The following is a 23,747-nucleotide window of genomic DNA, read 5'->3' on the forward strand; positions in this document are numbered from 1 at the left end:
CACCATCACACCTGCCTGCATTTTGCTTTCCCCACATTTGCTGAAAGTTTGCAAATTCATGTCCGGGCTCAGTCCCTAATAATCTGTGTGCACACCCATGTCTCCAGGACTTGAAAGAGTCCCAAGGCAGCCACGGCACTTTGTGATAGAGTGAGGACACCGTGCTCCCTTCCCATGGTGATGAGCCCTCTGCAAGCAGAAGCGCTCTCAGTGCCTCCTCATCAGCTGCCAAAAAGTCTTTTCTGGATGTGAAGTGCTGGAATTCGGCCTATTTAATCAACAAGTCATCTGCCCGAAATCTCATCAGTCCAACTACCATCAGAGCAAAGCAGCGAGCGAATGCCCAGCTCTGCCTCGCTCTCCTGCTTCCGCAGGGTGATGCTTGCTGCTAACACGCAGGAGATTTTAGGGGAAACATGGTTGTGTTTGCCCATGGCCCTCTTGGCTCCAATGCTGCTTCGGAAGCTGTGCTGGGTCGGCAGCAACCCAGCCCCGTACATCAAGCCTCATGGCTGCTCTCTTACCTCATGAGGTTTATCAGCACCAGTGGCAGCAGCATAAGGTTCGATGCTGTCAAGTGTGAAGATGCTCTAAACACCCTTGGTGCGGGAGCTGGGATGCACCTTTCTCCAGACAACTCCATTAGATGTCGGTGGGATGGGATGGGATGGGATAGAAAAGAAATAGAATAGCATAGAATGGGATGGGATGGGATGGAATGGAATATTTCCATTGGAAGGGACCTACAAGGACCGTCTAGCCCAACTGCCTGACCAATTCAGGGCTGACCAAAAGTTAAAGCAAATTATTAAGGGCATTGTCCAAATGCCTCTTAAACACTGACAGGCTGAGGGCATCAACCACTGCTCTAGGAAGCCTGTTCCAGTGTTTGAAGGCACTGGCCCGGTGTCCAAAGGGGCACAACATCCTTCGCTCACGCATGCAGGTACAGGCAGCCGTGCCTTGTCCCAGCAAACTCCTCCTGGGCAGTGATGCTGCAGTGCTGCGCTCTCCAGAGCTGTGCCAGCCCATGAGTAACCCGCTGGCATGATGGATCATCTGATTTCAGCCAGATGATTTCAGCTCGCTGAGCATCTGGGAAATTTAACCAGTACTCACATCTCCGTTGCACACACAGGGCCCCGTGGCAAGCAGCCCTGGCTGGGAAGCCTTCGGGCAGTGCCCAGCAACAGTCCCACCTTCCAGATGCTGCTGCGATATTCAGCAAAAATAACTCATTTCCATCCTGAACTTGCTGATCTGGTGGCCAGATAACTCTCAGTGCAAATAAAGAACAAAATGGGTGATTTCACCAGCTGCTTACTCTCCCTGTTTGGCACTTTTTGGGGTGTGCAAAATTGCCCATGTGTCCCAGCAAATGGGGGGAGCAGCCCCAACAGCTCTTGCTCCGACAGGCGCAGGAAAAATCAAATTTCCCCTGAATATCTGCAACAAGCAAATAGGATGGCAGCTTCTTTAACCACCACAAACAGCGTGTTGTAGAATTATTTCTTAACCACAGCCCTGCTAAACATGTGCTCCTCTGGACTTGCAGTCCTTCACTTTTCTCGCCACAACAGGGGTTTAATTTGATGGCTGGTTAATGTCATTTTTATCATGCCAAAGGTCCTTCCAATATCTCTAATTCTTTTCATTCCCCAACACACATTGCAGCACTTTCATTTCAAGTCTTTTGGCTTCCCCAGGGAAAGTCAGGTCACTCTGTTATCTGGTGCAGATTGATGTGTGTTGACATGTTGAGGGACCCCAGCTCAGGATCGACCCCGTCTCGGCTGGCATCGGAGCGCTTCTGCACCCTGCAAGGCATCTAAACGGCTTTTTCTCCCAGGCCAGATCCTGTCTCGGCTCAGTCTCAGCAAAGATTTCCTCTGAGGACTGCACTTTTAACCGTTGAGGGTTCTTCAAAACACATGAGAAAGCAAAAAGTAGGTCTGCCCTGCTGGAGGCAGAGGAATTGGGCAGAAAAGTGAAGGCAGAAGGGCAAGGATGTGTTGGGGGAATTGCAGCCTGGAGCTGAGCCCCTCAGTTGTACGGGAATGGCAGGATGCTGCGGACCCTGGGAAAACCTCACCTCCGTGCTGCACTAACACTACTGAGCACCAGTGCAAAAAATAACCATTTTGGGTCACATCGAGGTCTTCCACGTCCAAATCCTGCGACTGGATGTTAGCTAATGTTTAGGTAAAGGATCCAGAGCTTTGTTCAATGACTCCTCCCTGGCAAACCCTCACAGCATTCCATGCTTTAGAGACTTCTTGGGCCAGAGGCTGAGCCTGAACTGTGGCGTTTGATGGCCACGATGAAGCTGTCCTTCATTCCTTTCTCAGCTCTCTGTGCTTTCGGGCCCTTCGACATCATTCCACAGAGAGAACCGGGTGGAAAAGCAACTCTTGTTCGTTTCCAGCCTGCTGCTTGCTGACGTCGAAGCTTTGCTGTGATGATGGCAAGCTCGTTTGGCTGCTCAGCTGGGGGAAGCTGGGAGCCGGCTCCGAGCATCCTCACTGCACCGTCAGGTTCGTCCCTCCCCGTTTGATGCACACACGCTGATTCAGGGATAAAGTGCACACCGGGGACAACCTAACGCCCCGGTATTTATACCCCACTAGCCTTAAAAGAGCATTATTTAAAGCAAAAGATGCTTACAGCTATACATTATTGACTTTAAAATGACTTAGCTTGGTTTTATTCCTCTCTCATTCAGCAGATATATATCTCTCTCCAACCGGATGAAATCCTTCCCCTCTTCCCACCTGGCTCCACCTGCACTGCTGCCCTGTGGTGGACAATTGCTGACCTATCCACCCTCTCCCTTCTGATATCACACACCATTCCCACAAGAAGGACAAAACATTTCACTACGGGTTTTTTGCACGGTCACAAGACACCAGATAGTACAAGGGGCAATGGCTTTGAAATGAAAGAGGGGAGATTTAGATTAGATATAAGGAAGAAATTTTTTACACTGAGGGTGGTGAGGCACTGGAACAGGTTTTCCAGAGAAGTTGTGGCTGCCCCATCCCTGGAATTGTTCAAGGCCAGGTTGAATGAGGCTTTGAGCAACTTGGTCTAGCGGAAGGTGTCCCTGCCCATGGCAGGGGGGTTGGAACTAGATGATCTTGGAAGGTCCCTTCCAACCCAAACCAGTCTACGATTCTATGAATAGAGAGTAAAAATACAGCAGGCAGTGTGCTTCCAGTCACGCGTGTGCCAAAGGGAACAGATTCAAGAGGCAGGAGCCCAGAAGCAGCATCATGTGGAAGAGCACTGAGAACAGAACAACTGACAGGTCAAATTATGGTTGTCACAATCCCAGCTATATAAGAGATATAAATTCATCTCGAGTAACTTTAAAAAGTCCAAAGAGTCCCAGATTGGCAGATGTAGCAAACGCCCCACGGCCACGGAGGAGACAGAGGTGAGAAGGATAGAGGTGATGAAAAGCCCATTCCTGTGAAATCATCCACATCCAAATATTTCTCCCAACTCCCTATCGTTTCCTGGTACCTCAAAAGGATTATTTTTTTCTTCCTTTTAGTTTCACCAGGGTGTATGCCTTGAACCACAGCAAACCCACTCATTCTCTGTACGGTGCCTGGCGAAGAGCTGTATCAAAGAGCCGATGATCACAGCGCTGCTGGAAGACAGTCCCCTCCCAGCGGCGCAACAGTTTCCAAACATTTCTGCCAAAGCATAGCAAATACTCCGGTTTTATGTATGTTGGTCGAGTGCAGTGTGTACCAGACCAAACCAATGGTGAGTACATCCCGAAGGAGCTGCTGGAGGCAATCCCCTGGGATTTGCTTCACGGGGGCTGAGCCAGCCCCTTCCGTCTGATACAGAGGTTAACACCACATCTCGGCCCGCGATTGCTCTCGTAACCGGGGCGATTCGTTAATAAGGCTGAGCAAAGTGCTTTATCAGTCTGACACCAACAACTTAGAAGAAAAATCAAGCAAAAAGACAAAATGAGATGAGCAGGGTGCCCAATGCACCATGAGTAGGATGATGCTCGTGGCGGGTGGCCCCACTGACCGCAGCCCTGCAGCAGTGCTGGGACAGACCGGTCACGGCCTTGAGCTGCAAAATCACTCGGCACATCTCTGCCAGCAGCTGAGGGAAAAGGTTTTTTTTTGTCTTGCTCATCTTCCCCTTGTTTTCCACCCTCTCTCCCAAAATCTGAGCTCCCTTCTGACTTCTTCTGTGTCACTCCAGGTCCTCCCACCGCATTAAGTGATCCTTCTGTTAAGGGAGGATTCCTCAGTCCCCATGGTCAACCCTCACCCTTCCCAGTCCTCACGCAGGGACACCCTTTCGCATCAAGTGGATCTGCAGGACCTGCTGCCTGGGGCCTCCCTCCCACCAGGAGAACAGTGACGAGGGACAACCAGACATCAAGCTCTTTTGGTGGCCATTTAATGTTTCCAGGGGAAAGTCTGGTCTGCCTCAGCCAGGCTGGGATTTAAATGCTGAACCATAGCAATACACAGAGATTAAACTCTAATTTCCAACCCTCTTGGTACAGACAATCACAGAAGTAGGGTAACGACAAACACGGAGACGGCCTCTCTTGTGCAATTAGGGCAATTAAAGGCAAAACCAGCAGTAAATAACCACAACGCTTCTAATGCTGCAGGATACACCCAGGGAAAAGCTCTGCTCCAGCCCAGCAGAGCTCGTATGAACCACTGCCACGCACGGGCAGGCAGCGGGCGGTATTTAGTGCCTGCCCTGGGAAAAGGAATTGCTTTCCGCCTGCATCCAGCCTGCGATCGCCTCGGAGCCAGACAGTTCTGTGCTACGGCCGCAGCCAACGCGCGGCCGGCAGCTTTGCAGCAACACGCCTGGGTGAGGACAGGGGCAACCAGCGGCCGCCTCCTGCTGCCGAGGGTCCCAGCCGGTCCCTCCCTGGGGGGTGACGCAGCTTTTTGAGCCATCACCAAACAGCAGCCACTGCAGCAGGTATTTAACTCCCGAGACGGATGGCGGCACAAGGATTATAGACTTGGTGACCGCACAGGTACGACGAGGCTGTGGACCTCAGGAGCAGTATGACCCAGCAAAGGTCAGAAGATCCATTGTGGTCAGGAGCACCTCCATCCCTCACCCACATCCTCCTGTGAGGTGCAGGACCCCACTGGTAAGCCAGGGCCAAGCATCCCGCTGATGAACCCAGACAGCCTCGATTCCCAACCCCAGGCCGACTGAAGAACCACAGTTTTGGTTTTCTCCATCCCAAAAGCAGGTACAAAGTCTCGGGCCATGCAGGGGAAGAGCAGAGAGGTTTGGAAATCACCTACTTTCCACTGCAAAGGCAGAGTGACCCCAAAATCACAACACCCGGCAATATCCCAGTGCGGTTTTTGTAGCATTTACTCCATGTGCTGGAAAGCACTTTGTTCCTCTGTCCCTTCTGATCTCTGGGATGACCACACAACACAGGGCAAAATAAAGTCCCACTGACACAGAGAGAAGGGATCACCCACTCATGGGTCCCAAAGGTCTCCAGCTCACAAATTCTCCACTTTTCCGCAGCAGCTGCCAGCACGCCTGCGGTGCATGCGCACACACGCAGATGGGATTTTAATGACGGGGACAGACTGCATAATCCTGGCTCCAGCCTCCTCCCACCAACAGCGGATTTATGGTGGATGCTCTGAAGAGCCCGTTTGTTGCAGGAGCTACAACTTCTCCTATCGCTCGCCCACAAGCTGCCGGCAGCAGCGGAGGATTTATGTCCACAAACAGTCATTTTCTTTCTGTTTTCAAGAGGAAGGGCACATTATTCCTGCATCGGGCTTCCCCCTCCCATGAAAACTCCCTTTTTTTTTTTTGCTTCTCAAGGGCTTTGGAGAGAAATGCAAGCAGGCACTGCAAGCAAGTAGGAAAAATCAGCATTCCTCCAGGACAGAAATGCTTTGTGCCCTCGATGAAATCAGGAGTGGGATGTTAAAAGATTGTTCCTACCAACAAAATAAGGCTGCTTAACCTCCATAAGTTCATCACTAAATCAAAACACCTTTCTCTTCTGTTTTAACAGGTCTCTGTACCCAGCTGCCAGGGGCAATGGAGAACATCCAGCCCATAGGTAACCACAGGTTAAAAACTGCAGCAGCCCAATGGAACCTCCTGACGTTCCCCAAGCTGTCCCAAACTGCTCATTTGCTCCTTCAGCCGGGTATTTTCAAGACGATTTCTACCAACTTCGCATCAGAGGGTCTCAAGAGAGCAAGGGGAGTTCAGGCCAACTCCCAGGTGTAAGGTAGGGCCCCGAAGCGCTTGTTTCAGGCTAATATTACCTCTCACATAAAATCCTTGCTTGATGCAAATGCTCACCGTTTGGGCACAGTCTGGAAAAAGAGGGAAAACACAACCCTTCATTTCACAAGGGTTCAGTTTCTGCTCAGGCTAAAATATTTCAGCCACTTTTCACAGCCCTTTCAATGGGAAGAGTCTCCTGGCACTGAACTGTTGCTGAACTCTTCCAAGCTAAAAAATGACAGTTTTTGCAGCAAAATAAGGGATTTTCTGACCTTAAAGAAAAATTCCCAAGCAGCTTTGACACCAAAGCTCAATGGAAGTGTTCTTCCCTGGTGAAATGCATTTTACTGGCGTGTCTCCACATCTCTTTTAATACCACAGAAAAAAAACAAGTGAGCAATGGTGCCGTGGCTGGAGGGGGTGAACTGGTTTGGGAAAATCGGGACGGGCAGCCCTCGGTGTGCAGGATTCCACAAATGGGAGCTGGGAGCTCTGCCTCCCACAGAGGTGAAATACCTCCAAATTATTGCTATGCTGATCCTGAAAAGAAAGGAGAAAAGCCCATTTTCAGCTGCTTCCAGCAGCAAGAGAGTGTGCCAGACCCTCATGGGGCTCTGCTCCAACCCCATCAGTGTGCTGTCATGTGCATGTCTGCCAAAATTGCATAGAATGGTTTGGATTGGAAGGGACCTTCAAGATCACCTAATTCCAACTCCCCTGCCATGGGCAGGGACACCTTCTACTAGATCAGGTTGCTCAAAGCCTCATCCAACCTGTCCTTGAACACTTCCAGGGATGGGGCAGCCACAACTTCTCTGGGAAACCTGGTCCAGTGCCTCACCACCCTCTGAGTGAAAAATTTCTTCCTTAGATCCAATCTAAATTTCCCCTTTTTCAGTTTAAAGCCATTGCTCCTTGTCCTGTCACTACACACCCTTGTCCAAAACCCCTCTCCAGCTTTCTTGTAGCCCCTTTAGGTACTGGAAGGCTGCTAGAAGGTCTCCCCGGAGCCCTCTCTTCTCCAGGCTGAACAGCCCCAACTCTCTCAGCCTGTCTCCATAGCAGAGGTGCTCCAGCCCTCGGATCATCTTCATGGCCTCCTCTGGACCTGCTCCAATAGCTCCATGTCCTTCTGATGTTGGGGATCCCAGAGCTGAACACAGCACTGCAGGGGGGTCTCAGGAGAACAGAGTAGAGGGGCCCTCCCTTGACCTGCTGCCCACGTTGTTCCTCAACACATGTCCCACCAGCAGCTGCCTGCAGGCACGTGCTGCCCATGAACCAGGCTCTGCTGCTGACAGAGCATTATTGTCCTTGTTCAAGACTTTTAAGACCTTGTTTAGACCAACTACAGGCACGATTCATCCTTTACATACATAAATACTTCGGAAATAACTAAGATTCTCCATCAGTCATAGGAACGAGCCGGCATTTGCTCACGCATGGCTGTGCGAAAGCTGGGCAGCCACTCCATGTTCAGGCTGGCCCCGCCACCAGCAAAAAGGGACAAGTGGCAAAGAAAAGAGTTGGCTGGAACTAAGTAAAACCACTGAAAAACCCGTGTGAATTGAGGAAAAAAAAAAAATCAGATCCTTACTCTTCACATGTCCCAGCACTCGGGGGGAGGATTTGCATGAGCAAGGAGCTCTGAAACTCAGAGCAGTTTTAGAAAGTGAAGAAAGTGCCACGTTGGCTCACCTTGGTGTGGACCTGAGTGGACACCCCCTCTGCAAGCTCTGCACCAGGCTCAGGGCAGGCACGGGCTTCTTTTTGGGAGTTCTCTGCTTATTGCAGAGAAAAAATACAGTGCAATGAAAAGAAGTGTTAAAAAAATCCATGGATTTAGATCCAGACCAATTCCATTTAATTTCAGGGCTCAAACTGAGCTGCTTCACCCTAAATTCTTCCATGCTTTTCACTCTAGTGACATCGACAGGAACTGCCTGCGACAAAGGGTTTTACCTGATCTAAACCAGGGCTATGTTTGGAGTTACGATACGAATAAAGGATATTCCTTCAGAATCTGCCCACTGCTCGGCACGGCGGGGCCGAGACCCCCACTCCATCCCCTCCCTGGCTCCTCACTGTCGCTCCCGTGCGCAGCGCAACACGGGCAGCAAATACGGGCAATGCACTGGCCACGACTCTCCAGGGATGGGAAAGACACAGCAACGCCACGGAGGCCATTTCCCCCAGGATACATCTCCTCCTTCTGCATGAAGCACGCCAGCCCGTGCTCCAAAGCAATTTCGGACGCGCAGAGCTTTGATCACCACTTTAGCCTTTGCGATGTCAAAGGCGAGCGCTCGGCAGCAGGAGGAGCAGGGACATTCCAGGATCTAATTCAACGCTTGCTAGTTAAACGCTGGAGCGTAATCACGGCCCTAGGCAGAGCCAGAGATGTACGAATCGCTGTTTTCATCCTCCTGCTCTTGGCTACCCTTCCAAGGCAAAACGCTGATTTCCATCCTGGATGTTTAATATAAATACACGTGATTCAGAGGGAGGCACGGAAAGGGAGATGGCAAGCGAGAGACAGACAGATTTATAATACGCCAAAAACAATAAAGTCATTTGGCACAGGTTTGGGTGCTCCAGGGCCAGGCAGAGCGGGGCAGCCAACGCCAAGAGCTTCTCCCTCGATTTGGCTCTTTCTGTGCACGTGCTGAACGTGATGCCTGGGGGCAGATGGAACGGGAAGCGCTGCCATCCTCCTCTGCCTACGCGGCAGGCTGCCCGGCCATAACACAACTGACCAAAAAAAAATAAAAAGAAAATCAGCTCCAGTCCTCGCTATCACCTGTCCCCATCCTTCCCTCCAGCTGCTCTGCTTCCCATTATCACCTATAACAAACACAGCGGAATAAAGGAAAGCAATTTCCCCTTGTAATTATTTCACCGCATTTCTGGTGAGGCCAATCACAGTTCTTTGGCTTTGCTCAGCGCTCAGGTCGAGCTGCGCGCACGTGCGAGGATCTTGCTTGGCACACCGGCGAGACCTCAGCCGAGGTACCAGAGGGTCCCAGGGCAGGGTGGTCCAGGAAGGACTGGTCCACCCCACTGCTTGTGGCTATGGCCCCGATGCCTGCTGGAAATGCCAGTGGGAGTTTAGTGAAGAAGGGATGCTATCCCCTGAAAAACATGACTGTGGGCATCCGAGGAGGTGGCAATACAATGACATCCAGAGGCCACCACCCCTTCACCAGTCCTGAGCAAGAAAAGAGAAACGTCCCACTGGTGTCTGAGACCCCCTTGATCTCACAACTTGGAGAAACCTTTGGATCAAAGAGAGGGAGCAGCATCGCACTAACGCAGCCGATGCTATTACATATCAGCCTCCGTTACCCACAAATGCACTCCTGACAGCAGGGATAATTAAACCCCAATTCCTTCCCAAACCCTTCTGACAGGTCTAACCCAGCTATAGGGCACAGGGGACTGCAGAGCATCAGGAGATGGGCACAGCCATGAGCCCAGAGAAGCGATGCCTCTTAACGAAGCCATGGCACAGATGACGACACGTGTGTTTCTGCTCATTATGAGTCAGTGCGCTAACGAGCGGGTCTCCAGCAGATGGGACCCAGGAGCACAATGCATCACAAAGATACAGATTTCTAATCAACAAAGTATTTTTGAGTAACTCCATGGTGGGCTCCACCAACCCCTGCCGTTGTGCTGCAATCCCTAATTATCAGCAGACAACCAGTGACAGAGCCAAAGCACTCAACGTAAGGTCAAAAATAACCATCCAGGAGATGAGAGACCAGGTCTCCACATCCAAAGCAAGGTGTTACATCCTTCTCATGGATCGATCCACCAGGCAGCTCACAACACGGAGGTGGCTCCAAATCATCCCTTTCTGACCCCGAAGTTGTCTTGCAGGAGACTCAGAAGACGACTTCTCCAAAAAGAAAGACAGACAATGAAAAGAAAGAGCAAAGAAAGAAAGAGAATGAAGAAAAAAGAGAAGAAATGGCTTAAGAATGTATCACTTGCATGGTGCAGCCTGAGGATGTTACAAGGTACTGCAGGGAGAAGGAGAGGAGAGAAGGGAAAAAAACATCATCTCTTCTGCAGCAGCCCCTGTCTTGTTTTCCCCAGCCGGGGCCAGGAGCAGCAGGAGGAGCAGCCTCAGGGCTCGTCCCAGCGCATCGGCTTCACACGTGCGTCTCATCCCAGCAGGCAACGCGTTTTCCTCCGCAGACCTCTAAGGAAGGTGATTTCTCACACCTCGTCATTTCCTCAAGGCATCCGGGCTCGCACACAGCTCTCAAGAGGACATCCCGGTTTCAGGGCTCCGAAGCCCCCAGAGCAGACACCTCCTTCTGTTGATGACCTCCTGTTGGGGGCTGCTGCTGCAGAGAGGGGTCACCGTAGACCGTGCCATGGGCACCGCCGTGGGCTTTCCTGGGACTTTACTGCTGGATCGACTGCTGGCTGCGTGGTATAGAAGGCCACCGAGGAGTATCTCTGAACACCAAGGAGAGGTATCAGGTGAATCCCAGGCTTGGAAGAGGAGTTAATCCACAGACTGGTGGGATCCACATCACAAGTCCCAGGCTTCCCAGACACTGGGGGTTGCACCGCTTCTGCGCCTGTGCAAATGGGAATTTCACAAGGGGAGCCTCCAATAAATCAAAACAAACCATATCCTAATTACAAAGGTAGTCCATAGCTGCTTAGCAAACACCTTCTCCATGGAGGCACGATCAATCCTGCAAAAACTAGCACACGAGGAGGGAGAGGAACTTGAGGAATGGGAACTTTAAAGGAAGTCCAGGAATCGCTTGATTTACTGGCTCTGTCTAGTTTCTAAACGAACAGCAACTGTCCAAGCAAAGGACTAGGACAAGATACAGTATGACAAAAGCAGCTATAGAAACAGCTGGGAAAGTATTCCCTCTGGCTTCGGTTTTATAGCTGATAAAATGGGCCTGTCCTCTCCTACTCCACCAGTGGGGACCAAAATCCCCCGCTATCACCGCACCAAGCTGAAGCTCTTCTTGAGAAGAGACAGATGCAGAGAGGGGTTCTGTAGCACCCTGGTCATTAAAGCCAGCTACTAATCACACCCCAGAGCAGGGCGCTTATGGGTTATGGATGGCCAACAGAAACACAAAAAAGTGTGTAAACGTCATATTTGAAAATTCCTACAACATCTGACAGCAGGGCTGGGTCAAGTCAAAGCCAAAACCTGGGAACAAGACCCCATTACTCCCTTGGAGGTATCACAGGGCACTTGCAAACCTCAACCCAGAGCCGGGGCCCTGGGGAAACACCCACTGGTCATTGGTGGCGGAAGGAACTACCCACCAACTAACACGCACATGAGATCAGGAGCATCCCTAGCAGGGTAACTGCCAGTTCACAAAGTGGTGGGTGCTTGAGCACAGGGAAGACAAGAAAGATGTTTTCTCTATTCTCTACATATTCTCTATATTACGGCATTTAGATGTCAGCAGAGGGTTGACTTCAACTTCTAGCAAAGGGTTGACTTCAACTTACAGCCGCCTCCTAAATGAGCATCTAAACCAGAATTCCAGGCAAATCCCGTCCTACAAACCCCCGCTGGGGCAGAGCCAGCAGCCAGCGCCACGTGTTCGCAGCCCGGGGGTCGTTGCTGTGCGGTCAGGGCTCGTTTATGGCCAAAACCTCACCCCTGCTATTAAAACCATGAAAAACCTCAGCTATTCCTCAGCTCTTCCAAGGAAAGGCAAGCGTTACAGCAGGTGTGCAAGATAAAGCCTCGCAAATCTCTGGCACGCGGACACGCTCGCACAATCGCCCCAAGCTGATAATTAAGGACAGGGATTGGTAATTAAAGACAGAGTGGCACAAAGCGCTGCTTTAAATTTTTTCATTTTCAAGAATTTCTTTTCTAGCTCCCCACTGCTGCATCCGTGTAACCTTATTAACGCCCTGATGGGATCACAAGCGGTGCGCATTTCCTATTTTAATTAAGGAAAAAAACACACCCGAGGGTAACTGAGCTCCCGGGTCACTATCCGGCTCCGTGTGCTGAGCCCAGCCCGGGGGGTACAGCCTCACCCCACGTAGCCCCAACACGCTCTCTCCATTTCTGCCGCTTTACGGGAAGGAGCAAATTGTAGTCATCAGCACACCTTAAACACGCTTGACACACCCCAGTATGGTTACCACTGCTAATGGAACGGACGCTTTCCTCCACGCTTGGGTCTCTAAGGACAACAGATGCAAGGATGCTGAGCCAGATCTCCGGGAGGTGTGGTCCTAATCCTATTTCGCCACACAGTCCTTTATTCCCTGGTGTCTGTTTTCCTCTTGTGTCCATTTTCCTCCCCTCTTCTTCTCTTTTCAGACTAAGTTTTTTCACGGGATTAGCCTCCACTATGGCTACAAATAGCATCTGCTACAACAGGAACCAAAAGTCTCTTGGGACCACGAGCGAACACCTGGATACAAATCCTGACTCTACCAGATTGCAGCTTCTTTTGTGTTTCTCGTTTCATTAAACAAAAATAATAAATATACGATGCATAACATCACGGAAAATAAGGAGCCCTCTCCATCCCCATCAGCCTCATCCACGGGTTTTTCAGCTCTGTGGATCCAGGATGTTGGCAGCCGGGACGCTTTGCTGAGGACCCGGGTGAGGAGAGAACCGGGGTCATTTACTCTCTTTTTTTTCATCAAACAGTTCCCTTTGTGTGAACACGCTCTGAGCTACGGTGTGCATGGTGATGCATGCCTGTACGTTAATTACCAGCTAATTAGGATGTCTTGGAGCAGTTTGTCTCCAGCTCTCCAATGCCCAGCATGGGGATGTTTGGAGGATGGATGGCTCAGGATTTCCAGCCCATTCCCCCTCCTCAGGTACTACTGTGCTGTTCCTCTCTGCAACCAGGATGCAAGAGGGAAAGGAAAGAGGAAAAGGAGGAAAACACCTCTGAGTGAGCATGAAGCGACCTGATAACACTACCATGCATGGGGGAAATGCCAGTGAGATTGGAGACAACTGAGGATTTTGGAGGTTGTGATGAGCTCAGAAGGTTTTGACCTCCTGGCTCCCTCCCAGCCCCCACTAATGGTTTTAAGCACTTTCCTTCATCATGGTGGATTTGTTCCTCCTCTTGCTGCTTGCATGCAACAGGCAGCTCCCACCAGCACCCACATTTGCACACCGTAGCCAAAAATATCATGGAGAAACCCTCTTCCCACTCTCCTGAGCCTGCAGTTGGTCCCAAGGACACAGAGCAGGGAGGGGACGGAGATGGTGGCTTTCAAAAGCCGACTCACCAGGACTGCGGTTTCCTCTTCATGATGCCCTGGCGTCTCCACTGCGAGTGGGGGCTGAGGTGGTAGGTGAGCTGCCGGCAAAGCTTCTCCATGGCCCCAAGGGAGTCCCCCTCCTGCAAAGACAAGGGAGGGACGCCAGATAAGGTGTCTGTAGTGTTACCGTGATGCCTGGGGGATGCTCCAACCCCAGAGCAGCTCTCTGCTAGGAGCTGGCAAGTCATAAGGGACCACACTAAAAATTGTATAGGCATCAGGGCAGGAAAAAGAAACCCCACTGATTGCTGCAAGGATGGGGTGTTTCACCAAGGGCCACCCCACCCTGCACACCCACAGATGTTGCGGCTGCAGAGCGAACGCAGGAGTGCGTGAGTCCTGCCTGGTTAAGGATGATGAGGGCCCTTCTCGGCTGCTGTGCTGGGGCTCAGGGGTCTGCACGGCAGGGTTGTCTCATGCAATTTGTGCAGCAGCAGCACCGTTATCATCTGACACTATATAGAACCACAGAATCATGGAATGGTTTGGGTTGGAAGGGACCTTCAAGATCATCTGGTTTCCACTCCCCTGCCATGGGCAGGGACACCTTCCACTAGATCAAGTTGCTCAAAGCCTCATCCAACCTGGCCTTGAACACTTCCAGGGATGGGGCAGCCACAACTTCTCTGGCTTCTCTGGCAATCTGTGCCAGTGCCTCACCACCCTCACTGTAAAAAATTTCTTCCTTCTATCTAATCTAAATCTCCCCTCTTTCAGTTTAAAGCCATTGCCCCTTGTCCTGTCACTACACACCCTTGTAAAAAGTCTCTCTCCAGCTTTCTTGTAGCCCCTTTAGGTACTGGAAGGCTGCTAGAAAATCTCCTCAGAGCTTTCTCTTCTACACAACAGCTTTCAGCACTAAAGTTTTACAGAGATTGATTAAACAAACCAAACAACCCATTCATTGCCATCAAAACTGCTTTACAAAAGAGCAAACACTAAAAGCCTTTATGAGTTGATGGAGATCTCGGGAACAGCGCTCATCAGAAACTCTCAAAACATATTTATTATGGAAAAAAAAAAAAGCCTTAAGGAAAACGGGGATTTTGGCAGAGTCTTCTCAATCCTGATGATGAAATGAATGCCTCACCACCCTCATTGTAAAACATTTCTTCCTTAGATCTAATCCAAATTTCCCCTCTTTTATCTTGCAAAAGCGCTCAGTGCCATGCTTGTGGATGCCTGCACGGCTCCTCCATCAACAGGGACAGAAACCTGTGCCACACACAGCAAAATGGCTTTGAGCAGCATCCAAATGGAGGGCAAAGTCTCTCTGCATGGCATCCTCTTTCCTTTGCATTCATCTCAGCTGCTCAGCTGGGAAGATGTGCCTCGTGGAGCACGTTTAGGCAGCACCCAGGCTCTCAGCAAGACTCAGGGACCCACAAAGAGCAAGCCCAGGTGGTGCAAGCATCAGCCCAGAGAAACAGTTTTTGCCCAATGTCTTGGCTTCTACTCGACTGTGTCCTCTCCAAGCTGGCAGAAAACCAGCGCAGTTCCCGGCCATCGGACACGATGCTGAGCGCGGGACAGAGGAGGGATGAGGGGAAAGCTGAGAGCAGAGGCTCTTCCCTGCAAAGGGCCCCTTTTCCCATCGTTCCTCCTCCGTCCTCGCCTGCCTCCAGCCCTCTGGAGAAGCGGAAGGCTGCTCGCTGCCGGGAGGAGCCTGGAGATTCATGAGATTTTAATCCCTTAACAGATTTCAGCTGGGAGAGGGATTCATGGCACATGCCCCATCTGCGATCCGTGACCAGCCCTGCACCAACGGGATCTCATTCAAGTGGAAAACGAGAGGGAGAGGCACGAGCCGAGCCCCGTCTGTCTCCGTGGTGGAGGGGCAGCCCCAGGCATGTGCTGGGGACCACCAGCTCCCAACTCTGGCTCCAGCCCCAAGAGGAGGCTTGAAGCCCTTGAAGCAGGAATTAGTGATACCCTGGGGATAAATGAGAGCAGGTAAATGCCAGGAGCCAGGCTCACCCTCCTTGTGTCCTGCTAAACCTGCCTTGGTTTCTGCAGGGAAACTGGTTTTATCCTCACTGATGGTCTCAGCTGCAGCACAGAAGAGAAGCTGTTCAGGTCTATCAGCACCATGCCCTGCCAGGAGGTGAGATTTATATTCACAACCCGAATTTCACGTCTGCTCCAAAAGAAGCAGCCAGAGAGCTCGGAGGAGGACACGAAGCATATGAAAACCTTGTGATAAAGACGTTATTGCAAATTAATTTGTTTTCATTAAGAAATGAATCAGCCGCTCCTCCCCCAGCTGCAGAATTCCCGGTGGTGTGCAGAGCCCTGGGGGGGTCACACTGTGGCCAAACATCGTGTAAAATAGGCCAACGTTAATGATTAAAGAACCCTGGTAAAGAATTCCTGCTGCAGCACAGCAGGGGATTGACCCAAATTAGAACAATTAGCCATTGTCTCGGGTGGGAGGAAGCGACAGGTTTTTATGCAGTCCCACGGTTCTGTCACATGCAATCAGCCTCTGGGCAAAAACAAGGTGCTGTCCTGCAAATCTTAACATGCAAAGAGTTGCAAATTGGCCCTTCAAAACAATGATTTTGACTTAATTAAAATTTTAAAAATTCTTTTCCCCCTTTTCTATTTTAAAAAACTTCACAAACTTGCATCATTCTTTTCCAGATGCTGCAGGATTTGCAGGTGCTGCTCTGATGCACAAAAAGCTCTGTCCATGCACAAACCATCGCAGCCACAGATGAGGGAAACCACACTCATATCCTGGGACCACCGTTCCCCACATATCAAATAATTGGTGTGGATACCCTTCAGCCAAGAATGTTTGCTTTCCATAGGGTTCAGTGGACAGTGACCCTTACAACATGACCTATTTCATACTCAGAAAATACAGAGAATGATAGATTTCCTTCCAAATCCTCCTCCTTGTTTTATTTGTCTTGGGTGATTAGCCAGGACAACAGGATAACAGTTTGGACTAATAAGCAAAAAAACCACAACAGTTGAGAGAAAAAAAACAAATCTATGTTCACAACAGTAAACAGAGTTATCACACGGTTAAACAAAGATACAAAATAGTGAGAGATGCTCTAGGAAGCCCTAGGACAGATCATCCTAACCGCTTTGACATGCATCAGATCAATTATTATCAATTAGCAAGAAGGAAAGGAGAGTGACTCCTCAGTAACCCACGCTGAGGTAGGGATGGAGTTTGGGGGTTGGAAAGGATGGCAACAGAACGAAGAGGAAATGTTATCTCAGTGCTGTGAAACGTCCCCATGTGCAAAGGTTTCACACGCCGGGAGATGCCCAACACACGCCAAAGCTGATGGGCCACAGGGACCTCCAAATGCCTACCAGGAAGGTGGCAAGAGAAAGCACAGGGACACATCTTGGGCAAAGGCCATGTCCACCATCCACCAGCGCAGAGTGGCCGAAGCCCCTCGCAACCCAGCTCAACTCAGCAGCTGGGAAAAAGCTCTGCCCCCCCCCAAATCTGCAGCCGCTCCTGCGGCCCCGAAATGGCTTTCCCCGGCCACTGGCACCAGAACAGCATCCTGCTCCGCGGCGCCAGGGCTCCGGCGTTTAATAGAAACCGAATTTACGACGCCTTCCCTTTTGATGTAGTCACACGGAGCTGAAGTCATCTAATGGCTTTCTGGTTTCCTTTTTTTTTTTTTCTATCCTTTCTTCTTTTTTTCTCCCCCCTCCCCCTTTGCTTTCAAAGCATGGGACTAAGTTGCAGCCTATTGTTGCACGCAGACATCTGCGCCGCAGCCAGCCCCGGCCCCAGCAAGCCACCACCAGACTTGCCTTTTGAAGCCCTAACGGAGTTTTCTCCAGCAAACTGTGCTCCTCCTGCGAGACAAGGAGCTGAGGAGGTAGGAAAGGCTTTAAATCCACCATTCCTCTCTCACCAAAGGCCAAATCATAGAATCGTAGAATGGTTTGGGTTGGGTTAAAGATCTTCTGGGTTGACCTTAAAGATCATCTAGTTCCAACCCCCCTGCCATGGGCAGGGACACCCTCCACTACACCAGGTTGCTCAAAGCCTCATCCAACCTGGCCTTGAACACTTCCAGGGATGGGGCAGCCACAACTTCTCTGGGCAACCTGTGCCAGTGCCTCACCACCCTCAATATAAAATAATGTCTCCCTTGGATCTAATCTGAATCTCCTCTCTTTTCAGTTTAAAGCCATTGCCCCTTGTCCTATGACCACACGCTCTTGTAAAAAGTGTAAAAACACCAACACCCAGCCGGCAGCGAGCGCTCAGGTTGGTGTGAGTTGTCCCACTGCAGGAGGCTCGGTGGATGCTCCCACCTACCACCCCATCCAGCTGTGCAGGGGAGGATCCACACCAGCAATAAACCCCTCTTCCTCCATGGCTGGTTGATCATTGAGCTCCTTGGGCAAGACATGAAAATGCAGGTGGAAAAATCCCCATCATGCTGTGGGGAAGAGCTCTCCAGGGAGGTGTCCTTAAAATATTACCATAAGGATATTGCAATTCCCTCTCCATTGTTTCAGACTCCTCTGGGAAGAGATTCCAGTGCATGGTGAATGAGGAATGAAGGGGATGAAGTGCAAAAGCAAGCAGACATGGGCATGGTGGACGTAAGTTATGTATCTTGTCCACATAGAGGAAAAATAGAAAATCCAGAAAAAACAAATAAAGCGACAATATGGCTTAAAACGGGTCCATTTGACCACACAGTACCCCCATGCAGAAAATCTTTTGAAAATAAAGGCCATTTTAATTCAAATTAGAGGAGAAATGGAACAGATTTAATAAAGGCCATTTTATTATCAACGAGGTTGTTCCCAGCAGCGTTCACTGCAACTGAGCTAACGCACTTGTTCTTTCCTCAGTTTCCCCAGGTTCGCAGCCATGGGGCCAACCATCCCCATGCCTCCTCCTGCTCAAGGTTAGGGCCAGCCACTCACCGGCAGCAGAGACACTCTGACGGCTGTTGAAAGGGAAGGATGTGCCCCAGGATTAATTCACATTATGAAATGGCCAAGAAAAGACCAGCTGGTCCTGGAAGAGAATGAAGGTCTCTGATATGAGAAGAGGCATTTGGCTTCTTACAGGGAAAATGTCTTTTTTTTTTGGCATGGGAAATTCAGATTTGGTGTTGGTGACCTCCCTCTCAGCATGGCTCCAGCACCGAGCTCGCTGCAGGGTCCTTCCCAAGCACTGCTTACGTCTCCTCTCCAGCCATCCACGTAGCAGCAGGAGGCTTGAAAAGATAACAAAAACAAACCAGCTCCCAATTTCCCACTGCAGAAGGACACTTGGTGGTGGACCTGGGTGCATGGGGTGCAGGATTCGGGTCATGGACCTGGGAGCAGCAAGCAAGACCCTCACAGAGCTGACAAATGACTATGTACAGCTGGATTCCTTTCTTGGAGGCTTTCTACCAGGAGAGGAGCATCTCCACCTTGGACAAACCATTCATTTCTGTCCTGTAACATCATATTTTACAGTGGCCACCGTGGGTTCACAGGAACTCAACATATGGTCAAAGCCCAGCATCAAATAAGGTGCTATATCTTATTTCAAATCACCTAACGTCGGGGTATTTTCGTATAAAACTATCTCAAATATTAGGAAGTGGTTCGTGGGAAATTCTACTGAGAGTACGTTAAAAGACACATAAAAAAGTATGTAAATAGAAATGCGTAGACACAGAAGTTGCACGCAAACGATGCAAACCCACCAAACAGCCCCAGATGCTCTTTGGATGAGGAATGTTGTCCATACTGGAAACCTTACTCCCTTCCTTCTGGTTTGCTAGGATACAGGCTTAAAGAAGGGCAGAGGTAAAAGCAGCTGTCTAAAGTAGTGTAAATAAAATGCAAAGAAAAATATGGCTCTTTTTTTGAGAAAGAAAAGAAAGATCAGTCTCCTATCAAGCAATAAACTATATTTTGATAAAAGCTTATCAGAAAGTGAAATTTCCCATTCAGCAGCAACCCTTTGGTACACGAAGGGGCATTTTGGAGATCCTGTAAGAACTGCATAGAGGAACCACTTCTCACCAGCATTCCTGGTCACAAAACTCATCCCATTAGCTGGCAAAACCCAAACCCTGCAACCAAACCATCCAGGACAATTTCAAACCCCGTGCCCAGGCCTGCAGCAATCGAGCCAGGCTTGCCGAATCAGGAATTGCAGCCTAAGCTACTGCACAATATGCCCCCAAACTGAAAATGCTTTTGCATAAGACTAATTGAAGGTTGTGGCCATGATTAGCTGCAAGCCCTGGGCTGTCAGTACGCAGCTTAAGCAGCATTTCTGGTCTTCACCACCTTGTTGGAGAAGCTTGACACATTGGCAGGAGCAGCGGCTGAAGGTGTCCCTTAGCAGATGGCAGCTACTCCATGCCAGGGCAGACAGCATCAGCTCTGGCAGTGAACATGGCAAAACTAACGTTTCATGGAGTCCTGGTCAACAGCAGCATAAAACTCAACGAGGGAGAAAGGTGGCAATTGGTGCAAATCAAAAATGGCCTCAACCTGGTGACTTCTGGGCAGGAGGTGCCCACAGGGATAACCACGCTGAGGGTAACTGCCTGACCCATCGCTCCTTGCCATGTTGGTTGCAGCCAGTCTCCAGAAGGTCCCATTAACTCCTTGGTTCAAAAGGAGCAACCGGCTTCAATCAAATTAACCAAATACTCAGCTCTTGGGCGTGGCACATACACTAACTTCACAGTTCAAAAAATCCAGATCCTCTGCATTCAGGCAGATCTGTTAATGTTGCAAATCCTCTTCCCAGCATGGCCCAAACCACAAAGGCATGAGATCACCATGTCTTGCCATCACATGCTGGCTGCGGAGATGGGAGTGGATGCTGACCTCCCTAACATGACCAGCAAGGGACTGAGCATCAGCAAGGTTAACTCTTTTGCTCTCAGCAAAGTATTTGCTCCTGTTCAACTCTTACAAAAACCAGCCAGACCAGTTCTGACACCACAAAGCCACTGCCAAACCTGAGAAATCCATGGCTGAGGACATCTACACTGGGCACACTGGGCATTCCAAGCCAGTTCTGAGTGCTCACTCAGGATGATCACCGAGTACCACAGATCCCAGCAATCAAACCCTGCCTTGAACTAGCCCAAATTAGCAGCTGGTGAAGCTGCAACAGTAGCTCTTTCAACTTTCATTGAAAGAGGAAATTTGTAGAAACAAAGAAAAGAAATGGAAACCAATTTTGCAGCTTGGGTCCCGCTAGAAGCAGCGCTCACCACCCGCTTTGACGAAAGGCCAAAGTGTGATGTGTTAGATCCAGTGTTGACACACCAAAATGAAAAGCAACGTACAATGGGGCTTATCAAGAGAGCCAGAAGTACAAGATGAATGGGATGGCAGCAACTCAGGAAGTTATTCAAAAGAATCCTGGAGTAATATTACACTCAGACTTCAGAGAGGCAATTAAAGAAGGCAATAAAATTCAAGGTGATAGATGGCCCTGAGGGGAACATGTAAGATAAAGGGAAATTGCAGAAAAAGAATATAAAAATCTTTTGTGAGAGCTACTGGAGGGTACCCAGCTCAGCTTCCGCAGCAGAGGATAAATAAGCAGCAGCCAAAACGACGCAGGGAACGGCGGGGGATCTGCACGCTGCTTTGCACCGCCCCGCGCCGCGCTGCCTAACACCGCGGAACCCACACCGGTTGAGACGTGCACAGCAAAACTATGGCTGTGGAGGAGGCTCCTGAGGATCATCCCTCCAACACGTGCTCCTGACACACGCAGCAAGATCCTTGGCCAAATAAATTGGACTGGCTTCAGCGCTACAAACAAAGTCACTAATGGAAAGGCCATTTAGATGCCAGCGTTTGTTCCTGGAAGGGTCACCGGACCATCCTTTTAATGACAAATGCATCTGTATCCTTCTGATAGACACAGAGAGTTATCATAAAACAAAGCCAGCCGCTAAAAAAATCCAGAAGAGCTATTCATTGCCCTGGAAATATCTCAGCAAACAACTGACTGACGAATGAATCGTTACAGCCGTCGCGGAACAGTAAAGATGGAAAAACCAGTCAGGGTGCTGCGCAGATTGCACTGCAAATGGGAGAGGGGCCGGAGGTGCCGACCTCTGATGCCTGCTGAAGTCCGTGTGTCCAGCGGACAACGGCACTCGCCTTCCTCCTGCACACACAGACAGGGAGGATGGAGCTCAGAGCCTCGGGGGACGCAGAACCCCCTGGGCAGCTCCTCCCCAGTGGGGTTCAGCCACTCCCCATCGCTCATGGCCACCGTGCAGATGTGGTTTGCAGGCAAAGCTCCACAGCATCGTCCCTCACCGACTGACCCAATGGCTCTGCTGAGCCACGTGGCCCCGGGCTGTAGCAAGCACTGCATCACCGGGGGCTCCTCTAGGTGCTTTTCGGGCTCCCAGACCCTGCTCAGGGAGATGCGCACAGGACGGAGATGGAGGCTGCAGAGCGATGGGTGCACAGAGCCCGTGATACCTCCCACCATCCTGCCTTGAGCAAGTGCGGCTCTTCAGCCAGACCCTGCCCCAGCCACTCTCTCTGCAGGCACTGGTAATTTTGGCGGGGCATCCCATTGGGAGCTGCAGGTGGGAGCCCAGCGCCTGCCTTGGCTGCTAAACGCAGAGAACCACTCGCTGTTATTTTTACCCCTCTCTCCCCAGGGTTAAACCAAAAGTAGATTATTTGGTTATTTATGTCCCAGATGTAGGACAGGACGTGGAGATTTTCCCAGCCCGACAAGTCTCCTACGGAGCGTGTGTCTCAGCTGCACCGCAGTGGATCCCACGGGAAGCAAACCCCAGTCCAGCCCGTTATGGCTGGTGGAGGAGGGCAGGAGCGTCCCCAGGATACCACTGCAAATATTTACGGGGTTCCATGGGGGCTCTCAGCCCCTTGTCCCAACCCCTGGGAGTCTCGTGACGCACATGAGAGCCTGGGAAGGGGCGGCAGCGACCCCATCACACCAGCCCTCGCTGCTCCCCACTGCAGGAGGGCACAGAAACGTGAATCCCAGGGCAGGGGCACAACTCAGAGCAACGCTGACCTTCAGCTCATTAAATGCTGCAGGTCCTCGTAGGCACAAAAGAGCTGGGAATTTTCTCTTTTTTTTTTAAAAAAAAAAAAAAAAAGATAAGAGGGCAGTAACGAAGCAGCAGCTGTGGCTGCACTCCAGCCGAGCTCTCCCAGCAGCAGCGGCGAGACTTGAGGGAGCGGGGTCACTTCATCCAGTGCTCCAAGTGGATGCGAAACTACGAACGTGGACTTGAGAGCTGTACTGGGGAATTCCTGGAAAGTGGTACGGAAAGGAGAAAAGAGAAAGTAACAGAGAAATTGGGAGAATTAGCAAATTACCTAACGATTGCAAAACTCTTTGAAGATGGAAAGGATGGGATAAAGCTCTTACCCAAATCCGCAAATACCCCAAACTGTGAGATAATCACTTGCTGGACCGTGGGCAGAAATCCCAGTCCCTGCCATCTCTGAAGAGCAATCGCTGAAAATCCCGCTGGCAACTTCCCTATCGGCAAAACCTCGGCTCTCCGTTTCTTCATTACTTTTCGCCCAAGAGAGACCTCAGCAAACCCTCCTCATTAAACCACTCATTCCTGCAAATCCACGTTGCCAGCAGACCACTCGCTTGCTTAGTATTCACACCCCTGTGTGTTGGGCTGGGAATAGAAATTAAAATATTCATCCAAGCACCCAAGTCACACCGTGGGAGAGGTCCCCGCCACGCACTCGTCAGTGCTCGAGGTAAATAAATATCGCTCCTGCAAGGCGGCAGGGAATCAATACGTTTCCTTCCTTTGTGGTAAATTATGTTCTGATTAAGAGCTAAATGAACCTAACTCAAACGCCAATTACCATCAGGAAACATCAATAAAATATGTTGTTACTGTTTAATGAGGTACCTGTTTCTTCATCTGTCATTTCTCTTGGGAACACTTACTTGATGTTACCCGAGAGGCTGGGGGTGAAGCGCGTTGCTGGGCGGACAGTCCCAGATGCCCAGCTCAGGATGGGGATGGGAACCTGTCTTTGCACCAGTATTTCTGTGCAATGACACACAACTCCTGGCTGTGCCAGAAAGGTCCTTAGAAAAGACGCAAATTTAATCAGGGTAACTACAGCCCTTGCCAGCTGTAGTGAAAGGAGAATCATAGAATCAT

General features: G+C 50.4%; 1 protein-coding gene across 1 annotated transcript in view; it reads right to left on the bottom strand.

Annotated features, from left to right (window-relative positions):
- Positions 1-23,747, bottom strand: part of LRRC75A (leucine rich repeat containing 75A) — a 79,091-nt gene that overhangs the window by 18,310 nt on the left and 37,034 nt on the right. The window contains exon 3 of the mRNA XM_086624784.1: positions 13,555-13,667. Within this exon, the coding sequence (XP_086480910.1) occupies positions 13,555-13,667 (113 nt within the window). The remainder of the gene's footprint in view (positions 1-13,554; positions 13,668-23,747) is intronic.

The sequence above is a fragment of the Tauraco erythrolophus genome, chromosome 21 (genome assembly GCF_009769465.1).
Source record: "Tauraco erythrolophus isolate bTauEry1 chromosome 21, bTauEry1.pri, whole genome shotgun sequence".
NCBI lineage: Eukaryota > Metazoa > Chordata > Aves > Musophagiformes > Musophagidae > Tauraco > Tauraco erythrolophus.